At 41.3% G+C, this 20,176-nt stretch overlaps 1 protein-coding gene across 1 annotated transcript; it reads left to right on the top strand.

The window, feature by feature from the left end:
• Positions 1–735: 735 nt before the first annotated feature.
• On the top strand, positions 736–20,042 carry dhrs11a (dehydrogenase/reductase 11a). Its single transcript, XM_030069436.1, has 7 exons — positions 736–1,232; positions 15,743–15,952; positions 17,535–17,629; positions 17,988–18,117; positions 18,670–18,762; positions 18,879–18,944; positions 19,075–20,042. The coding sequence occupies exons 1-7, from the start codon at positions 1,101–1,103 to the stop codon at positions 19,114–19,116; spliced, it is 768 nt and encodes a 255-aa protein (XP_029925296.1). The 5' UTR covers positions 736–1,100; the 3' UTR covers positions 19,117–20,042.
• Positions 20,043–20,176: the final 134 nt, after the last annotated feature.

Genomic DNA, 20,176 nt, shown 5'->3' on the forward strand with positions numbered 1-20,176 from the left:
GTTTTTTCTTATGTTTTCAGAACTCATGGAAACATTTTGGAAGTTACAGAAATATCTAAATTTTGATATGCTCGTTTTGTGCACTATTTCAAAGTTTTGGCCAGTTAGGAGTATTTCCTGATAAATTGTACTGAACAGTTAACAGTATATAGATATATGATGACTATGTAGTCTCATCCATTTGTTCCCACTCTATAATTACATCTCAGCTTTTGTTTCAGAAATACACATGGCTCCTCTTAAAGGCAAATGTCAAGGATGTAGTCAGGACATGGATATACAGATTCTTTCCCATCATTGTTTTTGAAAAATAAAATAAAGTTTTAGGTTCTTAGATAAGGTTCTGACATAAATGTGACTCAGAATACATTTTATGCAGTATCATACTGTTGGAAGTTACATGAAGACAGGGTCATGTAAGAGAAAAACAGCACATAAATATATACTTTCCTGAAAATTTCTTTATGTCCATATTTCTGGTCATTGGCCTTGTGCTGACCACCATACCAAGTTGAGCTCATATAGTTTACCCACCTTTTTATTTACCATGACCATCACTGCTAATACCAGTAAAGCTTGGTATTCACACATATAAAAGACTACCGCCATTATCCAATATGTATTTTTTTTTTTTTTTCGAGAGTTGTCAAAATGTGATATAACAGGGACGGGATACAGTCTGTACTAAACACTGACTGATGTTATTTCACTTTTGACCAGTAGGTGGCGGTACATGCCCAAACATGAGGAGCTCTCTAGGCAGGGTTTCTTTGGTCGCAGGCTGCAGGGCTCAAAAAATACAAGTAGGAGGTGTTATGAACCAAATAATTTGCAAACGCCAAGGTTGCCATTAATATTTCATGCCGAGGAGCGCGTGGTGTTTTCCTCGCTGCTGTTTTCCTGGATGCTGCACAGACCGGGCGAGCAGGCAGTAGGCGCTGTGTCCCGCACCACATTAACCACAAGACAGACAGACAGACAGACAGACAGACAGACAGACGGTAAAGTGAAGTGTGACAACCTCAACGGAGCAGATAACACAGGTAGAGCCGAGGAGGGACGTCCACTTGGGAGCGGTGAAGAAACCAAGCAGCCTGGAGATGGAGCGGTGGAAAGGCAGAGTGGCCCTGGTGACCGGAGCCTCGGTCGGGATTGGAGCGGCTGTAGCCCGGGCACTGGTCCAGCAAGGCATGAGGGTTGTCGGCTGTGCCAGGAATGTCGACAAGATAGAGGTGAGCCATGTAAAGTAATTTAAAACCACAAGTGCCGTGAAATACCAGACGAGCTCCTCCTCACATTCAGCGCAACTGTAACTAACGCTAGCTAACATAATTTACCGGTAGCTAACATTAGCTGCACAACTTCAGCTGTAAATTAGCCGTGACGTAGCCTAGCTAGCCAAAAACTCCTCAGCTTAAGACAAATAACATTAACCTGCAGCACGCCTGTTATTAAATCAAGAAACGCTGTTGTTGTATGTGTAACGAAACGCGTTTTTTTTTTTTTTTTTTTTAAGCGATTTTCCTTCCAGTCGACACTTAGGGAATAAAAGTCCCCTTAAGCAGGCAAGTGAGTCCCCGGAAGCTGAACCTGAATCCATGGAAAGGAAAACTAAATATGAAATCAAATTTGACCTGTTAAAGGTTAACACTGAAAGCTTTTACCTTCACCCCAGTGTTCTCGGTTTATATTTGTGTCAGATTTATTTGATTTTTGAATGAACCAATGCATTTTTTACACGGGTTTATGCAGTAACAACACATTCTCTGCTGGAGTTCATCTTCCTCAGGTGATCCAGAGAGACACCTTGATTTTTCCATCTCTGGTAGTAAACAGGTCCTATCCATATATCTTGTCTCCACAGGGAATATGCAGTACCCTACATCAGCATTTTATTCACATGATTAAGTCCATGCCCTTTTTTGTCTCTGCTCTTTCCCGTAGGCATATATATGATATTCTGTGCTGCAAAACAGAGAGGAGTCTGATTACTGCCATTTTAAAAGCTTCACCCATTTGATAGTGGACCTGTCGTCTTAACTGACTATTTCATCTCCAGCTATTGTAAAGATATTAAAACCAGGCAGTATTTCCCAGTAGTTTGGCGGTTATGAAGCAGCAGTCACAGGTTCCCTTTTCTAATCTCTAGGCTTCTCCTGCCCCTTAGCTGCTCATTATCTCAGGATACTCCCGTTAAAGCCAACACATCCCTGTGCTTAGTGGAAAATCTCATTTAAAATCCATGGGCTCAATTTTGAATGTACGCTCTGCGAAAGCTGTTACTCCTCACACATGTTCTCCTCCCAAGACGCTGAATCTGAGGACCGAATAAGCAAGCTGCTGTCATTGTTTGTTTATTTATTTTTTCAGTTACTTTTATTAAAGTTTAGGTGGCATGTGGCAGATATAAATTCATGATGTCTCAGTTAGACAGAACATGCTCTAGCCCACAGAGCCATTAGGACACTCTCTATATCAAAATCAAGTTTAAGTAGGTTAATCCAACAATATTTCAGTCCCACTAATGCACTAAATACGTCTAATAAGCCTTTACCTGTGGAAAATTTGAACAAGAAGATGTATACTAGTCTGTGTGTATTACAGTGACTGCAGGTGTAAATGGACTAGGCAGGATTTAGAGGCGTTGAAGAGCAAAGGCCTGTAAATCAGACAGCTGTCAGCAAGCATGGCCATCTTTCAGGCGGCAAAATGTGACATGACGGTGAAGAGAGGTGCATTACTCTGAGCCACTACACAATGGTGGCATATGCTTTGGTGCGATATGAGCATCTTATTTTTAGATGCGGCTCAGGGGTGCACATGTCACTTCTTAAATGTAGCAGAAAACATGTGTTACATCGCCTTGGTAAGACAGAATGATCACAATGGGCTAAATTTAGGGTGTGACAGTCACACAATCCATTTGCCAAATGCTAGTGAATTTTCAGTAGAGTCCGACTAATATATTTGTCAGCCGATATTGGCCTGTCACAGATATATATCAGTATTGGTGTATATGTTGTCCGATATGCGCCAATATGACTTTTTTTTTTTTTTTTTTTTTTTTTGGCATTTTCTGCTTTATTTGACAGTCACAGTGGAGATAGACAGGAAAGGCAGGGGAGAGAGAGGGGATGACATGCAGCAACGGACCTGAGGTCGGATTTGAACCCCGGTCGCTGCAATCGGGACAAAGCCCTGGTACATGGTGCTCGCTCTCTCCCCATATGACTTTTTTTTTAAACAGAACATAATGCAGAAAAGGATGGTTGGAAAAATTTGAAAAAAAAAAATCATAGTTGGCAACTAAATGATTATTCGACTAATCGTTGCATCGACAAATGTGCGTGTGTTTGTGTGTGTAGTATATATATGTGTAATTGTGTTTGTTTTGTATTTATAGATATTTGGAATTAATAAATTACCAGTGAAGTTCATGTGACATCAGTACTCTGATGTCATTTTATTGTTAAACTGTAAAATATCCTGTCTCCGTTATATACCTTGTCACAAGTGTTTGATCACCACATTTAAAGGATCATGGCAAAAACGTGTTTATCTGTATACCGGCCAATGTATCGATATTGGAATGTTTTTACTCCCTATTATCAGTATCAGCCCCAAAAATCCACTATCAGCCCAGCTCTTCTTTTCAGTGCACTTAAGCCACCATGGCAGAACAACCATCTTGAATTACACTCTCAGCAGTTCTCACACTCACCTATCCTGTTTCAGGGAGTGATGGAGATGGTGGTGAAGCCAGGTAACCTCTAAAACCACATATTCAAAGTTAGCCTCTGTTGTCCCAGCAATACAAGCATATTTATTGGCCACGTAGCCGCTACCTTTCCAATGCTGAAATGTGTTGAACAAGGTAGCTGGTTTGGTACTGCAGATTTCACACATCCATGCAGTGGTGCTTCCAAAATGTAGGATGCTCATTCACTTGGTATTGTTCTATGGCTCTGTTAATGTTGTTCCCCATAAAGCCCAGACAGAGCTCTTTGAGGACTTTGCCCATGTTCATGTAAGTGTACTTAAAGTTGTAACTAGGTCAAACTCCTATTAACTGTTTCTGAACTTTTGATATAAGATACTATCGGATCTGGATTGGTAACAACATAAAAGACAAAGCAGTATACTGGGGCTGTTCTACCTAATTTTACTGCTGCTTTGGTTACAGATTGCAGAAACAAATTGTACGTCTGTGAGGTCCCCAAAATACTTGTTGAAGGGCATCACATTTAAATTTATTTAGTATTATATTATGATTATTATTCTGGAGTTTAGGAATCCTCTCCAGTTTCTGGAAGTTAAAGAAAGCTTAATAAAGCACTATCATTTAGACTAGCTAAGGCAAAAAATGGCAGTGGTTTTTAGGCTACATCATATTCAGAAACTGTCCTAGTGCGGTCGGTCTGACAAACATGTAAGTCAGCTCGTTAGAAAGTTTTTCTTTCAAGTGACACAGAATAAATTCCATGTTTCCATACTTGTGTTATGTCTTGTGTTAGGCATGCTGTCAGGTTTTCTTCCACCTTAATAACACACACCCATGTCTATACATGTAGGCAGATACAATAACTTGCGCAATTGATTTTGCCTCCCTCCATTCATACTCTGGTCACATGGCCTCTCCTGTCAATCGTTAACTACACCAGCTTGTTTCAGTCCCTGTCCTTGACTTGTGCAAGACTCAAACAAGGCCACTGCCCTCAAACTCTTTACTTGCACAAAACAAAACCTATTGTGTTTTTAAAAATTTTAAGAGTTGCTACCCAGTACAGCAGCAGTAGGGTTACCGTAGCACTATGGCACATATGAAAACATAGCATTGCCTCACTTGGCTAAATAGAAAGGATATCAGATTTTGTGGAGCAACAGGTTTCCAACTCACGCTCTCTGGGACAGTCTTCGTCTCTTGTATGAGGCCTCAGAGAGTTGTCTGTGTGTGAGCCAAGGGACAAAGGCAGCATTGTACTCTCTCTGCCATGTACACTGGGTTCCTGCTGTAGTTGTGCCAAACCTGGCATGCTCTTAGTGGGGGATGCAAGTGTCCATCACTAAGCAATTGTTCTTGACTTCCCCTAAGTGCTTATTTCTTTACATTGGGAAATGAGGCAGTGAGTATGGATGAGCATTTCCCAAAAAACAGTATTCTCAATCATAGCAGACCACCATTGCTGGATATGAAAAGTACATATCCAAATCTTCTATGTTTTAAAATCAGGACATTTTCAGTCAGACAAAATATGGAGAAAGTGGAGTGGAGAGTTTTGGCGGCAGCAGGAGTGATTGTTGTCTGTGAGAATGTAGAGTAGGCAGCGGGGCAACAACAAGCTGGAGGGAGACGTGTGGTCACCATGGGCTCTGTGCTGGAATGGAAAAGGGGTGGCTGCATCCAAGTAGCAGCAACGGAGATTCTTGTTAACTCTTGTGCAACCCCTTTTGACCTGAGGAAAAAGCTTTCATTCAGGCGGTAATCTTTGCATGGCCTCGATGGAAAGATTTCTCCCATAGGACAGCGGTCTCCACCCATGCATTATCTGCAGGCCAGGCAATGTGTAGAGGAGATTGGTGACAGGGTTGTGCTGTCATTATTGGCCCCGAGGGAAGAGAGGCAGATCTCATAACTGGGAGGGGAAATCAATGAGTTGTCTGAGCCTCTTATGCTTCACAGAAAATGAATTTTGTGATGATGTAGGCCCATATATAAAGCACCAAAGTGTGATTCTTGCAAGTGTAAAGTATTTAATCAGAAATGAGCTTTTTCTGTGGACTTCTGTGGTTTGACTTTGGCTGTTAACCAGGACCAGATGAAAGGCCACTGTCTCGTTTGGTGACCCTTCACTGGTCACCAAGCACCCTCTTTATTGTTTAGCATATCCCTTCACTGTAGGCAGTCAGCACTTTAAGCAGGCAGTTCATTTAAAGAATCCCAGGTACAAATTACTGCAGATAATTACTTCTCTATCCTCACTGCAAGGATTCAATAAGGGCCTACACTCCAGTGAATTAATGAAGTGAAAATAACATTTGGTGAGTGCCATTTCAGTCTAATTACAGTGGTGGCATCAATCGAAATTCAAAGCTTTCACTGCTGCAATTTTATATGATATAAATTTGCCAAAAGGGTTTGTGAGTTTGTAGTTCTAAATAGCCCTGTGGGTTTCAAACAAGAGGGATCCTGTGCTATGAGAACACAGAGGGAAAGTAGCATATAGCATTATGAACTTAAATGCTCAGTGTGCACATTGGTTCAACATTCATATCCGTTTCAGAATGGCTTAATGCTTCTGCATATAGAATGCCCCAGAAATGATCAGCTACACCAAAATGTAACTGGTCTCTCTTAGGCAAGAGATTCAAGCAGTCATTCTAAGAGTTAATCATTTTAACTCTCTGTATTGATCTCATTGTTTGAGAGTTGTCAGAAGACATGAACGAGGATGATGAGTAACAGATACATGGTGGTTTTATTCTAATCCATGCTCATAATGCTGATGGTCTTCACTGGGTCAGACCCGGTCAGACACCGATGTGTAATGCTGTCCATGGGATCTGAAATTAATACCTGGCAAATACCAGTTGTTGTTAAAGTTTATCCTTGGCAGATAAATCAATAAGCGTCACCCACCACACTGCCTGGTCATGTTTCTTGACAACAGCATTTGAATACCTTGGTTAGCCTGAGCCTTTGGTTCATGGCTGTTCTCAAACTTTGACCCTGTTGACCTCCTCTCTGATTCTAATTGTTTCAAAGCCAAACACTGGCTTTGTGTAGGCTCTTGATTGGCCTCCACAGGTTATTCCTATGTAGTGAGTCACTTCTCGATGAATTACACACTTGGACCCATTTTATGAGAGAGTTAGAGGTTTTAAATTAAAATTCAAAGCCCGGTGGCAGGTGTGCCAAAAAGTTAGTATCAGACGCTTGGCTGTCTGGCTCGATTTAGGTGCCAGTTCTGGAGGAGGTGAAGAGTTGTTCAGTCATGCTTCAGAGGCTGAGGTGACACATGTAAAGTGACTCAGTGTCTCTCACTCTGCATTCACATACCCACAGTGGCAGACTTGGCGCAGTGAGCTTTTGAATGCTGCCCACCACCCATTGTAACTTTGAGAGGCTGTAACCATGGTGGACCCCATTTACTCGTCCAAAGCCAGGTTGTGTGTGTCTGGCCAGCCAGTCCCGTAATCTTTAGAGTGAATAGGTTTCACTCTAGCAAAGATCTGAAGTGGGTCGGGTCAGAGAGGGACAGCCGTACTCTTTCTGTGTGTCACATGCTCTGCCTTGCTTTGTTTTCTTCTTCCCTCTTCATTTCCATGTTTTTTTTTCTCACATAACTGTGTTTTGCTCTGTCCTGTTGTCCCCTTAAGTCTTAAAGGGATGGAAAACCAAGTTAAAAATGGGGAGTTTCTTATTTTGTATTATTCGTGATTACTGTCTTAATCATCCACCAGGATTTGTTATGTGTGTGATGTTCAAGATATAGAACAAGATGTTTTGAAATGAAAGTGTGGCTTCTCTCACATTAGAATTACAAAAGCCTTCAGTGTAACAGAAGCCCACTTAGCCTACACCTATGTACCAAATAATATCTCAATAAACAATCCAGTCATCTTTTAATGGTGCATTTTATGTTGTGTCAGTTGTTGTTCACCATGAGAGAATTCACATTAGTGCTGTCTCTGCACCTGCACAGTCAGTCTTTTATTTTGCATGCTGGTTTTCTCCTGAGCTCATCCAGTCACCTCACAACTTCTTCAGCTCAAAGCTTTTGTCTCACCCATGCGGAAAGCTTTTCCACTGACTGGACATTTTCCACCTGAGCTGTGAGCTGACAGAAACATGGATCCATCTAATAATCCATCACGTTCCCATAGACTCTGCCCCTGCCAGCAGCAAATTTCACACCCACACAACAAATAGCACTCTTTCCTAATATAATAGATGTTCCACAACAGGAAGCCATATTGTTTTTAGGATATCAGTTACATATGGGTATGTAGTCATAGATTTAGGAAGGAAGGATAGATAATGCTGATGAAATCACCCTATAAGTGTACAGACTGCGTAAACTTCAGCTTCAGGTTAGCTTTAAAACTCGTCTTTACGTGTCCCACACTTGTATTATATGCTTAATCAATGGATTTGAGAGAGAGAAAATTGTCTTGAGTGTCTTTTCCCAGCCCTCATTTGTGTCTGAGACCATAGAGGTGTTCAGTACCTTGCTGTAACTGCCTACTTTTACTATTTGAATTTAATGAGCGGCCAAGCTGAGCTGCTCTCCTGCATTCAGTGCCCAATGACCTTTGTCTGACCCCACCTGGGACAGCAAGACCCCTGTAGAGCAGCTTATTCCCTTAATGAGGGCAAAAATCGTGTTTTCAGAAAAATTTTTCTATGTTAAAAAAAAAAAAAAAACAGCTCAATGCTGTGATGTCATGTTAGATTTAAACAACCACTTTCTCCCATCGTTACATATATACATTTCAAGTACAGGGTGTAGTTATGCACCAGTGACTGAAAGAGCAGGTTGCCATCGTATCCCATGCAAATGCAGTATTGATGAAATAATGTTTTATACGGCACTGGATCTTTGTTTTGTAACTTTTAACTTTATCCTCAAAACCGTATTACTTAACAGTATGAATTGTGAGCACAGCCATCAGGACAATGTTTGTGTTCTCTTATCTGTTAGGATATGTTATTATACGCTTTCTTTGCTGCTTTTGATGGATAATTACCAAATTGGACCAAATTTCATGCAGTGCAATCACTTCGGTCTGCTATGCTATACTTCTGCATTCCTTTATCAATTACAGTTCTTGCCAGTATTATTTTAAGTCTATTTTATGGTTTTATTTTAGGATTGTTTTAATCTGTAAGCGTTACATTATGCTAGGTCACCTGAGTCTTTTTCAGTAACAGTCTGATCAGCCTAGACAGCTCAGCGACCCCTGTGAGCCTTTTCCCTTGCACCACCACTGCGCTGTCCTCCCTGTGCTTATCATCTTTCAAGGTGTAAGGTTTACTGGCACTGACATTCCCTCCCGGGCCTCCTGCTCGACTATAAAGCAGTGAGGGGCGGGGTGCTTCCTGTCCTGTCCTGTCCTATCCTGTCCAGTTGAGTACTTGTTGGAAAGCTCTGCTCTGTTGAAGCCTAAGATGTGTGTGTGTGCGTGTTTGTGTGTCTGCATTGGGAGGCCTAATGTGCAGAGGACGAGCATAGCATGAAGGAGGTGTAAGCACTACATAAGTGCAACTGAGGCAATGGGCCAAGAACGGCCAATATTATGAAATGTATATCAGTAGCAGAGAGAGAAGAGTGAGCTATGCAGGTTAAATGCTGACTGAGGCAGCATCACAAACACAAGAGTTCACCAAATTTGTGATTTCATTAAAATGGGGGGGCTGAGGGGAAAGAGTGCAAATTGGATTGCTCTCTGTTACAGGAGCCAAATTGGATTTGTTGCTGGGTGCCTGTTTGATATTGGATATTTTAGGCCTATTCCAAACGTCTGTATTGAATAGACGTGGCCCAGTTTGAAAGGTTTTTACTTTGGGTGTCTAGAAACACCGCCGTCTCCATGGGGCTGCCATTGTCTGTTCTGGGCACAGGTTAGTGTAAACTCCAGATGCATTAAGATTTGGCTTGTCCCTGACATGTGGGCCACCCTGAGGCCTGTGATGAGAGCAGAGTTGTTGTGCTGATGGCCAGCGTCAGGTGCTGAAGCAACCTATCACATGAGGAGGAGGAGGAGGAGGAGGAGGTGCATACTGCTTCACTTGATAGACTCTTAACCACTCAGTGTTTTTTCCCAGCAATCACATTACTACCATAAACACAAGGACAGAACACGACCACCTTGTTTTTATCATATGATATGTGTGTGAAAATATGAATCATGGTCTCTGTCTGTGATAAATCTAGTGACAAAGTAATAGTGACACAAATGTCATATGTGGGCACTCCCTGCAGTGCCCTTATTTATGCTAAAGTTCAGCTCCATCTCTGCCTTGGCTTTATTGCTCTGTTTGGGAAAATAAAATCCCACCACACTGGTTGCACCAGTCTGTTATACAACACCTGGCTGCCTGCTCTGTCCTCTGCCCATCAGGGTTATAAAAGGCTTTTTCATTTGTGCTTGGTTACACACACCAGACATGAGTTGTCTTTCACTTGTCATGGAAGACTTACTGACTTACTTACTTACTTACTAATTAACTTGTCCTGCACATAGCCTCATTTAGACTTATTAGACCTCAGTAAAAGAGTAAATACTTGCCAAGTTATATCAAAGTGGTACCAGGCTCAGGGTCAGAATTGACTGGAAAAGGCCAAATCCATCATTGAGCATGGTTACTATCAACAAGAGAGTAATTATTTTTGGTATCTCCCTATCTTGATGAGACTGTCCTGTGAGGAATGCCGTAAAACCACCCCCTGTTTCAACCTTTAAACCTTTTAGTGGCAGTGTTTCAGTGTGTGTAGTAGAGATAATCACACAATCGTTACTTCTACCCAGCTGCAATCGTTTTATACAGCTTGCTGTCATCTTTGACCCTAAGCTCAGTATGATAGTGCTCGGGCAAAACTAGAAAGACGCTTTCAGAGGCAGTTTTCCTGTTATATCACATAATTATAGTTCAGCTGAGTGATGGGCCTTAACACAATGAAGTTTTCCCTCTCAATATGGTCATCACAGATAAATTCTTCTTTGTTTGTGCTTGGAAAATGTGCTCTTTGGCATCATGAAAAAGTCTCTTACAAGGCTCAAAGCAAGATATGGTTAATGTTACTATTAAAAATGAAGCTTATTTTAGCTCTAAGATGTCAAACAAACACCATTTTAGTCCAGGGCTTCAGTCTTTAATTATTTTTTTCTAATGGATCCACACAATAGAGTCTTGGTTTTCGGCTTTATGTCTTTATGACTTTGGGTGGGTGTTACTTATGTTCCAGATAGGCTAGTTATTGAACTGTCAAAGATAGTAGGACTTTTATATGTGAGCTCATTTATGGAGCACATTGTCCTTTAATATTTTGTGGCCTCAATGGTGAAAAGAACAGGTTTTTTGACTGAAATTAGTGCTGCTCAAGCGTACTAGCTTCTGTGCTGCTGTTCTCCCAGCTTCTTATAGAAGATAGCAGACATAATAACAGTAATCTACAAGAATTTGGTAATCTTTTATAGTGTTTATTTTTAGGTTGATCTGTTTTGTTCTCTCTCTTGTTTTCTGTCTCTTCCTCACTTTCGCTCTCTGCCCCCCTCTTCCATCCTCCTCTACACACTTTTTTTTTTTTTTTGATCACGGGACAACAGCCTCAGTAATGAGGATGAAAATGGATTATGACAGGCAAAATTGCATTTTGTGTCACAGGTACTTAAGAGATGGGACAGTACGGATGAAGAATGGTGGGGGTAGTGGAGGTATACTGGCTGAATACTTAAATAGATTGTGATCCTGTGGGAGTTTTTTGAGTCTTAACAGCACATCAGAACGTAGACTTCTCAGTGAACAAGAGGAGGCACATTGGCCTGCTCTATAAGGCAATCCTTTTTTCTGCGAGACCTCCTGAGTGAACCTGAGACAAATCTAATTTCAGAGCTCTCCCTGCTCATGGCTGCTGCCATGTGCCATTGATCTGGCTCAATGCAAGCAGACCCGTTAAAGCTCATCAGCCTTTAGCGCTTTGCCATCTTTATTTTTATCTCTCCCATTCATTAGGGACTTGTTCTGCTGGGCCACTTATGCCATTTCCACATGAGTGGGTGAATGATTGATGAGCGTGGCGTGGGACAGTGACATCTCCTGCATTGTTGACCTTACATAACAGACCCCTGCAGGGGTTACAGGGCATGAATATGACTGTGCAGGCCTGCACAAATGCATCTGACTGGTGTATGGGTGTGTGTACATCCATTACTCATTACACATTATCACATGTGAAACATTTATGACCTGTAATCACACCATTTGTCTTATGAATCTTTATCTTTCAATATCGAGCTTATCAAAGGTTTTCTGGAAATACCAGTCAGTAATCCTGCATTAGGAGTAGTAGGTGGGTGTGGGTGTTGGCAAATTTTTCATGATCATACAGTAAGTGACTGATTGCGATGAGAGAAATGTAAAAGTTGGCCAGACAACACCAAGATGGTGAGAGAAAGAGAAGAAATAAATGAAGTTGCTCAGAGTGCATTCAAAGATAAAGGGTTATGTAATGTTGTGAGTTATGTCCACTTGGTGTTACTGGGTCCTGATGCTGTCTGCGGGGTGTCTGGACATAATTGGTCCTGTGCACAACAGTACATGCATCTTGCCCTGATCGCACTGGGCTTCAGTTTTATTTGTGTTGCCCCTGGGCAGCAGCTACTGAGTACAAATCTGGCATTGAGATTATTATACAGTCTATATGTTTTATCACTCTGGCTAGATAGTGATAGATGGAGGACGTATAGACCACAATGTTTCATTATGATTTTACTGAGTGTCTAAAAAGTGTTAGGAGTATCTTAAGTTATCTAAAATCAAGGCTTTATATAAGGTTTGAAATATAAGTAATAGACCACCAAAATGGCTTGAGCTTCTAGGGCACATCCAGTGCCAAAAAAAGGGGTTTCTGGTTCCCATATGCCAATAATTTCATCTTTTTTAAGTATGTTAAACTGTAACATTAGAAATATCACAGGGTGGATGCATTATATGTGTTATCAAAGTAATCAATTTATTTTAACTTCGACCAGAAAAGCGTGCTTCAGTTTCAACTAGTGTAATGCTAAGCTAGTTAGTGCTAGTTACTGTTGGATCCATACTGCTTCAACATATAAAAACATCCACACTAAATACAAGAATATTAAGCAAAGCAGTGAGCATTAGTTTGAATCATTTTCCTATTCCAAAAGCTCTAAATCAATTTGTTGGTTAATTCTAGTTTTCTAAGCACAGTAGAAATTGAAAATAAAAAAATACATTTGAAACGTAACCCATTATTTTTATAGCAAGAAATCATCTGACATAGTTCACATTTTTTTTTACTTGTTTGTTTTGCTCCTTTTTTCCACACATTTCAGCTATATTTTGTTGTGAAATTGCTTGTTTATTCTTATGGCCTTTTTATGAACCCAGTTTTGCAGGTACTCAGTTTTAATGCTGACTGTATTGAATGAACCCATGTGCAGAAATGGATTGGCCTGTGTTTACTGCTGTTACGTTTTCAGGCCTGTGTGTCTGTCAGTGGGACAGCATGGCACAGTGACATTGCTGCAGGCATCGGCAGCAAGAGGAGGCATGCACTTATAGCTGGTGCCAACATTAACCCACCCACATGTCCACATACAGATTCACAGCCTGAGACTTCCTGTAATTGGACCTGGATCATAGGCAGTCATAATGTTTTCTGCCCTGCTGCTCACACTCTGACATCACTCTTACCTATCATCACAAAAAATTGCCTGCTTTCCCCCTTTATGTTCAGTTCCTCCGTGAGACAAGGAAAGCCTTTCTCCTGCCCCACCTACCTGGCTTCTGCCCTGCGGCACTGCTGCCCAGCCCCTCCCTCCCTGACAGTCGATTTCCATGCCAATCTCTTCAGGGAATTAGGCAGGCGTGGATTAAAAAGCACCAGTTTAAATGCAGTTCAGATACAAGGTGTTTCTGCAGCCATGCAGACCAGTGACCCCTGACCCTCTCAAATAAGACAGTGGCCTGAAGGAGGTAGTTTGCCTATCTGCTGGTGGGATGTCTGTACGAGATTATCAATTTCCGTTTCAGCCAAGCAGTGCTTCAAGCATTTGAATGTTGTGACAGCTTTATTCCAGTAATACCTTCTCTGTGGATAATCCAAGTTAAACGGCTTAGATGAAAAGCTTGAAGTTCTGGACACTCAGAGTGTGGTTGTGTTCTTTATATTCATTTTTTGTAGATTTTTTTTTTTTTTTTTTTGTAGACAAAGCACACCCCCCCAACCACATACTAATACAGGAAAGCAGGTGGCACAATAATATACACTCTTTTCCAAATAACCAGCTGCAATAGCTGCCACAATAAACTAGTAGAACTAGAGGTATCCAGCTGTCACACACTAAACTAAAACTCCCATAACATAGCCACTGTGACTCATTATGGTTTGAGTAACAACTACTTCTTCTTCTTTCCTGACACTACTGTCTGGATTTTCAGTCTGTTTGTTTTGTTTTTGTCATAAACTCGGGATCACAAAAAAGTAGTAATACAGAAGGCAGCTAAAAAACAAAACAAAAAAAAAACAACAGAATTCAGTGAACTCTGCCTTAGGCTAACTACAAGATTGTAAACCCTAAAAAATATTGGTTGGTGTGCAGTTTGTGTAAATCTGATTCTGTGTTGTTGCCTGTTCCAGGGCTTATTGGAAAAATACACTCACATTTACTCACTGTATTCTAGCAGTTATTTTATGATGAAGTCTTGTAATTTACTTTTTTGGTGTATCTGCCATTCTTCAACCTGCCTTGTTCATTTCTATTTCAGTTAGTGCTTCCCTGCATTTCCTGGAGTGAATTTATTTTGCTTTTAGTCAAAGGTAGCTCACTGGGGCACGTCTATGACCACTGCTGCGCCCTTTATTCATATCACAGCATGTCTTGTGCTGCATTCTAGTCTTGAGGCTGTTGTCAGTGGAGAAACTGGTATCTCTGCCTCATATACGATAGATTTCTCCCTGTATAATCAATTGAATGTTGGTTCAAAAAGGTGAAATTTATAAAGAAGCCCTTGTTTTCTGATTTGGAGAGACTGGCACCAAAACCTGATGTTTATTGTTGATATTTTTAGTAGCTGTAAAAAAAAAATAATAATCTGCCATCAAATTCGACTGTGATTGTGCTGTAAATATTGTGTCGTGACGCCTCATCATGTGCATTCAGCCAGATATTAATGGGAATAAGAGACATGAATGAAAATACAAATACACCTGCAACAAAATAACAGTGCAGTGTTAAGGTTTATAGGGTGGACATTTCCTCCTATGAGCCTATGCAGTCCAGTTAGTAAATGTAGACAACTCCCTTTGGCTGCAGAAGCTCACTCAGGCGGAGTGTCACACAGTGCTGTGCATCATCTCTGCCTGCCAGTGGCACTGCTGCTGCTACCGACCCCACCCTTATCACCCACCTCCCCTCCCTGTCTCGCTGGCATCCAGCGTGAGCCGTCATGTGATTGGTGCAGCTGTGCCTGGCAGGGGGATCTGTGTCAAGTTGCATCAAACCCCATAGTCCTGGACAGCCAGCTGACCTGGTTGGGGCTTGGCCTTCCTGTTCGCCTGCAGCGAGCTCAGCCCAGCCGCATCCCTAAGGCAGAGGCATCTCATATCCAGGCTCATGGTTTCAACTGTGACAGGATATTAAATACTCAGTGAATGTTTCTTGTTTTTTTCCAGTTTAAACAACCTGTTCTGACTAGAGCTGTGGCTTTGGCTGCACTATTGCTGACCAAGTTACCTCTGGCCCTCCTCTGATATAATATTGATTTTATGGCTGCATGCCTCACAGCTTCCTCAGCAGATGAGTGGGTAGGGTGTGTATTGTGGTGCTATGAGTAAATAGTGGTACTGCTAGTCAGTCTGTACTAGCTCTTACGTAACAGTGTTTCATTCTTGATAATAACCAACTTTCAGTCGAGAATGTCATACTATTGTTTTGTTTAATGTCCTTTAAGACACAATTGGTCAAATTTGCTCCATTGTCTTTGTGTTTCCAGAAGCTGGCAGCAGAGTGTCAGAGCGCAGGCTACAGCGGCACACTGATCCCTTATAAATGTGATCTGTCCAACGAGGAGGAGATCCTGTCCATGTTCTCGGCCATCAAGACGCTGCACCAGGGGGTGGACGTGTGCATCAACAACGCCGGACTGGCCCACAATGAGCCCCTGCTCAGTGGCAAGACAGAAGGCTGGAGGAACATGATTGATGTGGGTGGATCACGGACACACAAACATATTAACGCGCATGATGAAAATAGTTACAGGGGAACTTGGCATTCGAAGAGCTGTTCAGAATAAGCTTTTTACATGACTAGCCATAGAAGACCTAATAGTTCCCAGTGGAAATAGAGGTACTTTGAACCAAATCTATCAATTTATTTATCTCCTTACCTTTTCATAATTTAGCATCAAACTTGTTTAATTAGCTAATCTGTTCCAGTTAGATGTTTGTCTATTTTTCATTAACATGTAGTTCTGCAAGCATTTTAGTGTTTTTATAATAAATGAACACTGCCATTTGTGAAAAGATGTCATATGATGCAAATGTGTGACAAGAATTAGAACAGGCAATTCTTGGTGTGTCACTTTTGGTGTGTCTCTGCTTTTAGCCTGTTTAGCTAACTGCATTTATATTGACATGAAAAGCCGAAGCTGGTTAGAAAAGAAAAATCCCGCTCAAAACACAGAGCCACAGGGAGGAGCTGAAATGGCTGCCCAGGACGACAGGAAGTCCTATGTTTGTAGAACATATGTTATTGTGGGCAGGCATTAAGGCAGCCCATATAAGTGTTTAAATGTGTGGACACAATGTGTGTGTGTGTGTGTGTGTGTGTGTGTGTGTGTGTGTGTGTGCGCGTGCACGCATGCTCGTGCACACACACATTCACACATTCTAGTGTACTCCCACCCACAGAAGCTGCTTCATTGGCTCTGAGGAGAGGCCCTGGCCCGGCACAGAGGCCCACTCATGAAAGCCATCACCATTTTCCTTGTTGGGACTTCTCTTTACAGTTTGATTCATGGAGCTTTTGACCATTCAAGAGCCCTTCCTCAAAAGTCTGTGACTCCAGAGAGCAGCATTTCTAACACTTGCCCATCTGTTGTCATGGCAGCCCACATGAATGTGTACGGCAATGTATTTTTAGCCTGTGTAATCTGCACACTGACCTTGTTTAGTCACCTCCCCCTATCTTGCCACCACTTTGGCTTCAACCTGCCGTCTCTCGGTGTCACTGTGGGAGCTCAGAGGCCACAAGCTGGACAGGAACAGAAGGTTCAGATGGGCTGACACAGTAAACCAGTCATATCAATCAGTTGGACTGATGGTGTGTCATCATGTGACTCACAGCACTAAATCACAAAGAGTTTGCAAAAAAATATTTTCAACAAATACTCTGTACATGCAGGAGGAAGGAAGTCTGTAATTCTATCCTTATACTCATGTCTCTGCTTGCAGAATTTAACTTGGTAACACACAAAGCATCAAAATCTTGTATACAAGTTTTATTATTATGAATACTTTGTTATTATATGAATATCCTCTGCTACATATCCTTTGTGTGTACTGTGTTTTGTACTGATATAGATAAAGGTTCATTGTAGGAGGGGGCAGGTAAAAAATATTCTGCAGAAAATAACTTATTAACTAACTTATTCTTGTTTGTGACAGACTACTGATTAAGTTGTACTGTATCAATTAGCTTGCTATTCTTTTACTCAGTTTACAATATACATTAAATAGTACAGAGGAAGATAAAGTTGCTGTTTTCTAACTTTGCTTCCTCGACAGGTGAATGTCTTAGCCTTGGCTATCTGCACCCGTGAGGCCTACAAATCAATGAAGGAGAGGAATGTGGATGATGGTCAGATCATCAATATTAACAGGTAGGTTGTGTAACTGGCCTCCAAACGCAAGGTGAAATAGATTGGTTTATAGATTAAACCAAAAATAAATCCACCAGTCTTGCTCAAGACAGAAAAATCAATCAGAGGTAGTTTCAGCCTGATGTGACATTCAGGCACTCAGTAAAGTGAATATGGAAGCTAATTTGATGTTTCTCAAGTGAGTGATATACAGTAGTTTCCCAGACAGAGGCTGTTCTTAGTGCAGATCACCAGAACAGGTAACAGTAAGATAGAAAATGTAAGAAAAACAACAAAAAAATCAGGTCAGGTCAAGTTCAAACCATGTTACAAGGTGAGTTTTAGCTCATCTTTGTCTCTCATCTTGTTCTTGCTGTAGCATGGGTGGGCACAGGATGGTACCAAGTGCTGATGAGCACTTCTACTGTGCCACTAAATATGCTGTGACTGCACTGACTGAGGGGCTGAGGCAAGAACTGCGAGAGGCAAATACCCACATCAGAGCCACAGTAAGTCCTCAACATGAGCACATATCCTCCTCTGTCCTCAGCTATCAGGGGCATATCCCATCACACAAGGCCTATTCCCACCCAAGCCACATAGGCTTCGCAGATCAGTGGCATCGGTGACAGTGTTCATATCATTTGCATATACCAAAACTGCGCATAAAATTCTGGAGTACGGTGTTGTTCAAGTGTCTGAATCTTTTTCACCTCTGATAGCTGTAAATAGTAAATGTCACAGATCACATGTTGAATGAAAGCTGAACTTCTTTGAAGATAATAGTAAAGATTATCAAAAATAACTCTGACCTTGCTAAACATTTCTGAATTGAGTGCAACAAACAATGGATGTAAATGAACAAAAAAAAATTGCTTAGATGCTCAGATATAATGATCTAGTCATATATAGAGAATACAAGCTCCTCCAGCCTGTAAACAAAACAAAAATCTTACTCGATTTTTGGAAGATCCACAGGAAAAGGGGGTCCTTGTCTGTGCATGTTTTTATATGTAAACCCAGATATTACATTTGCCTGGTGACTTCTTCCCTCATTGCAGTGTATATCCCCTGGAATAGTAGAGACTGAGTTTGCTTTCCGGCACCACAACAGTGATCCAGAGAAAGCGGCTGCAGTGTATGAGAGTATAAAAGTAAGTCAGTGTGCATTTGACTCAGAGTGATAGTTGCATTTCACCAGCTGTTAAAAAAACATGATAATGATAAAAAGAGGGAGCATGTTTTTAATCACTGCTTTCTGTGATTTCAGTGTCTGAAAGCAGAAGACATAGCCAGCGCAGTCACATATGTGCTTAGTGCCCCTCCCCATGTCCAGGTATTTGTTTATCTGTCTGTAAATCTTGTTATTCTGCCTCTCAAGTTTCTGTATAGCTTGATTCAAAGCAGTCGATATCATCAGCATTTAAGCGTATTGATCATTTGTGTGTTGATGTCTCTGTGGTCAGATCGGAGATGTGCAGATGAGGCCGGTGGAGCAGGTGTCATAGCAGTGAGGGTGGAAGCTGCAGGAGGAGCAGAGACAGTAGCCACAGTGACTCCTCGGCGACCTCTGCTGGGCTAGGGAAAACAACTCAACTACAGTTCTGCTGCATCTGGATGGAAAAGGACAGCTTTGAGAGGCTGTGCGGGGAATTGGTCACAAAGTGCGTGGACGTTGTCAACCACTACCAAAACACTACTGAATGCAGCATCCCGGTCTCTGGTGTACTGTTCAGCCTTGTCAAGAACTAAGCCGACTGCAAACTACGGTGGGAGTAAAGGAGGAGAATGTCGCTCCTGTGCTATGTGGTCATCTGCATGACCATCACTTCAGAGGGAAGAGTATGCCATTGATTGCACATGATGTTTTATTTTTTGTTTTGTTCTGTTTTGTTTGTTTGTTTGTTTTGTTTTTGTAGGTCATATTACATATCTTTTCAGAATTAAATGAAAAGAATAATTGCTGTTTTTAAGAGAATAATAATTATTGTTTAATTTTTTTTAATAAATATTTTAACTTCTGATTATAGATTAATGTGGTCTCACACAGCAACCATAACCATAGACAACACCATGTCCTACTCACCTTGTCACCCACATTCTGTCCACTCTGCCATCCGTACTTAGGTTTTAACAAATGAATTCGGCTAGCCTGGTTTGGATGCATTCCACTTTTTCTAATCTGTTTAAACATTCAGCAAAAGTACACAAGGGGCGGTCCCTTTCTTCTCAATCAAATTTATTTCTACAGTCCACTAATTTGCCTGTGCAATTTCAGTTGTTTCATACTTTGGATTCATCTGTAAGGGATATAAGAAGGAAACACTGGCAACTTGTTTAGGGGAATTAACTAACTCAGTGCACATGTATACCCTGCAAGTGTGTACTTTAAAGTAGCAATTTTGCAATAAATAAATAAACATTATTGCCCAGAGGTGAGTACCTGGTTTGTTTTGTGCTTTCATTTCTGTTCCTCTTACCAGCCAGATGGTCCATTGTGGTGTTCCTGTTACCATAATCTAGTAATTATAAGAATCAGGCACATGCTGTGGACTTTGTGAACTTTTT

The sequence above is a fragment of the Myripristis murdjan genome, chromosome 14, assembly GCF_902150065.1.
Source record: "Myripristis murdjan chromosome 14, fMyrMur1.1, whole genome shotgun sequence".
Taxonomy (NCBI): domain Eukaryota; kingdom Metazoa; phylum Chordata; class Actinopteri; order Holocentriformes; family Holocentridae; genus Myripristis; species Myripristis murdjan.

Bases quoted from the DNA above. Each gene is read 5' to 3' on its own strand.
- dhrs11a (XM_030069436.1), top strand. From the start codon at position 1,101: ATGGAGCGGTGGAAAGGCAGAGTGGCCCTGGTGACCGGAGCCTCGGTC. The intron at 18,763-18,878 runs GTAAGTCAGTGT...CTGTGATTTCAG, and splicing joins CAGTGTATGAGAGTATAAAA to TGTCTGAAAGCAGAAGACAT. The intron at 18,945-19,074 runs GTATTTGTTTAT...CTCTGTGGTCAG, and splicing joins GTGCCCCTCCCCATGTCCAG to ATCGGAGATGTGCAGATGAG.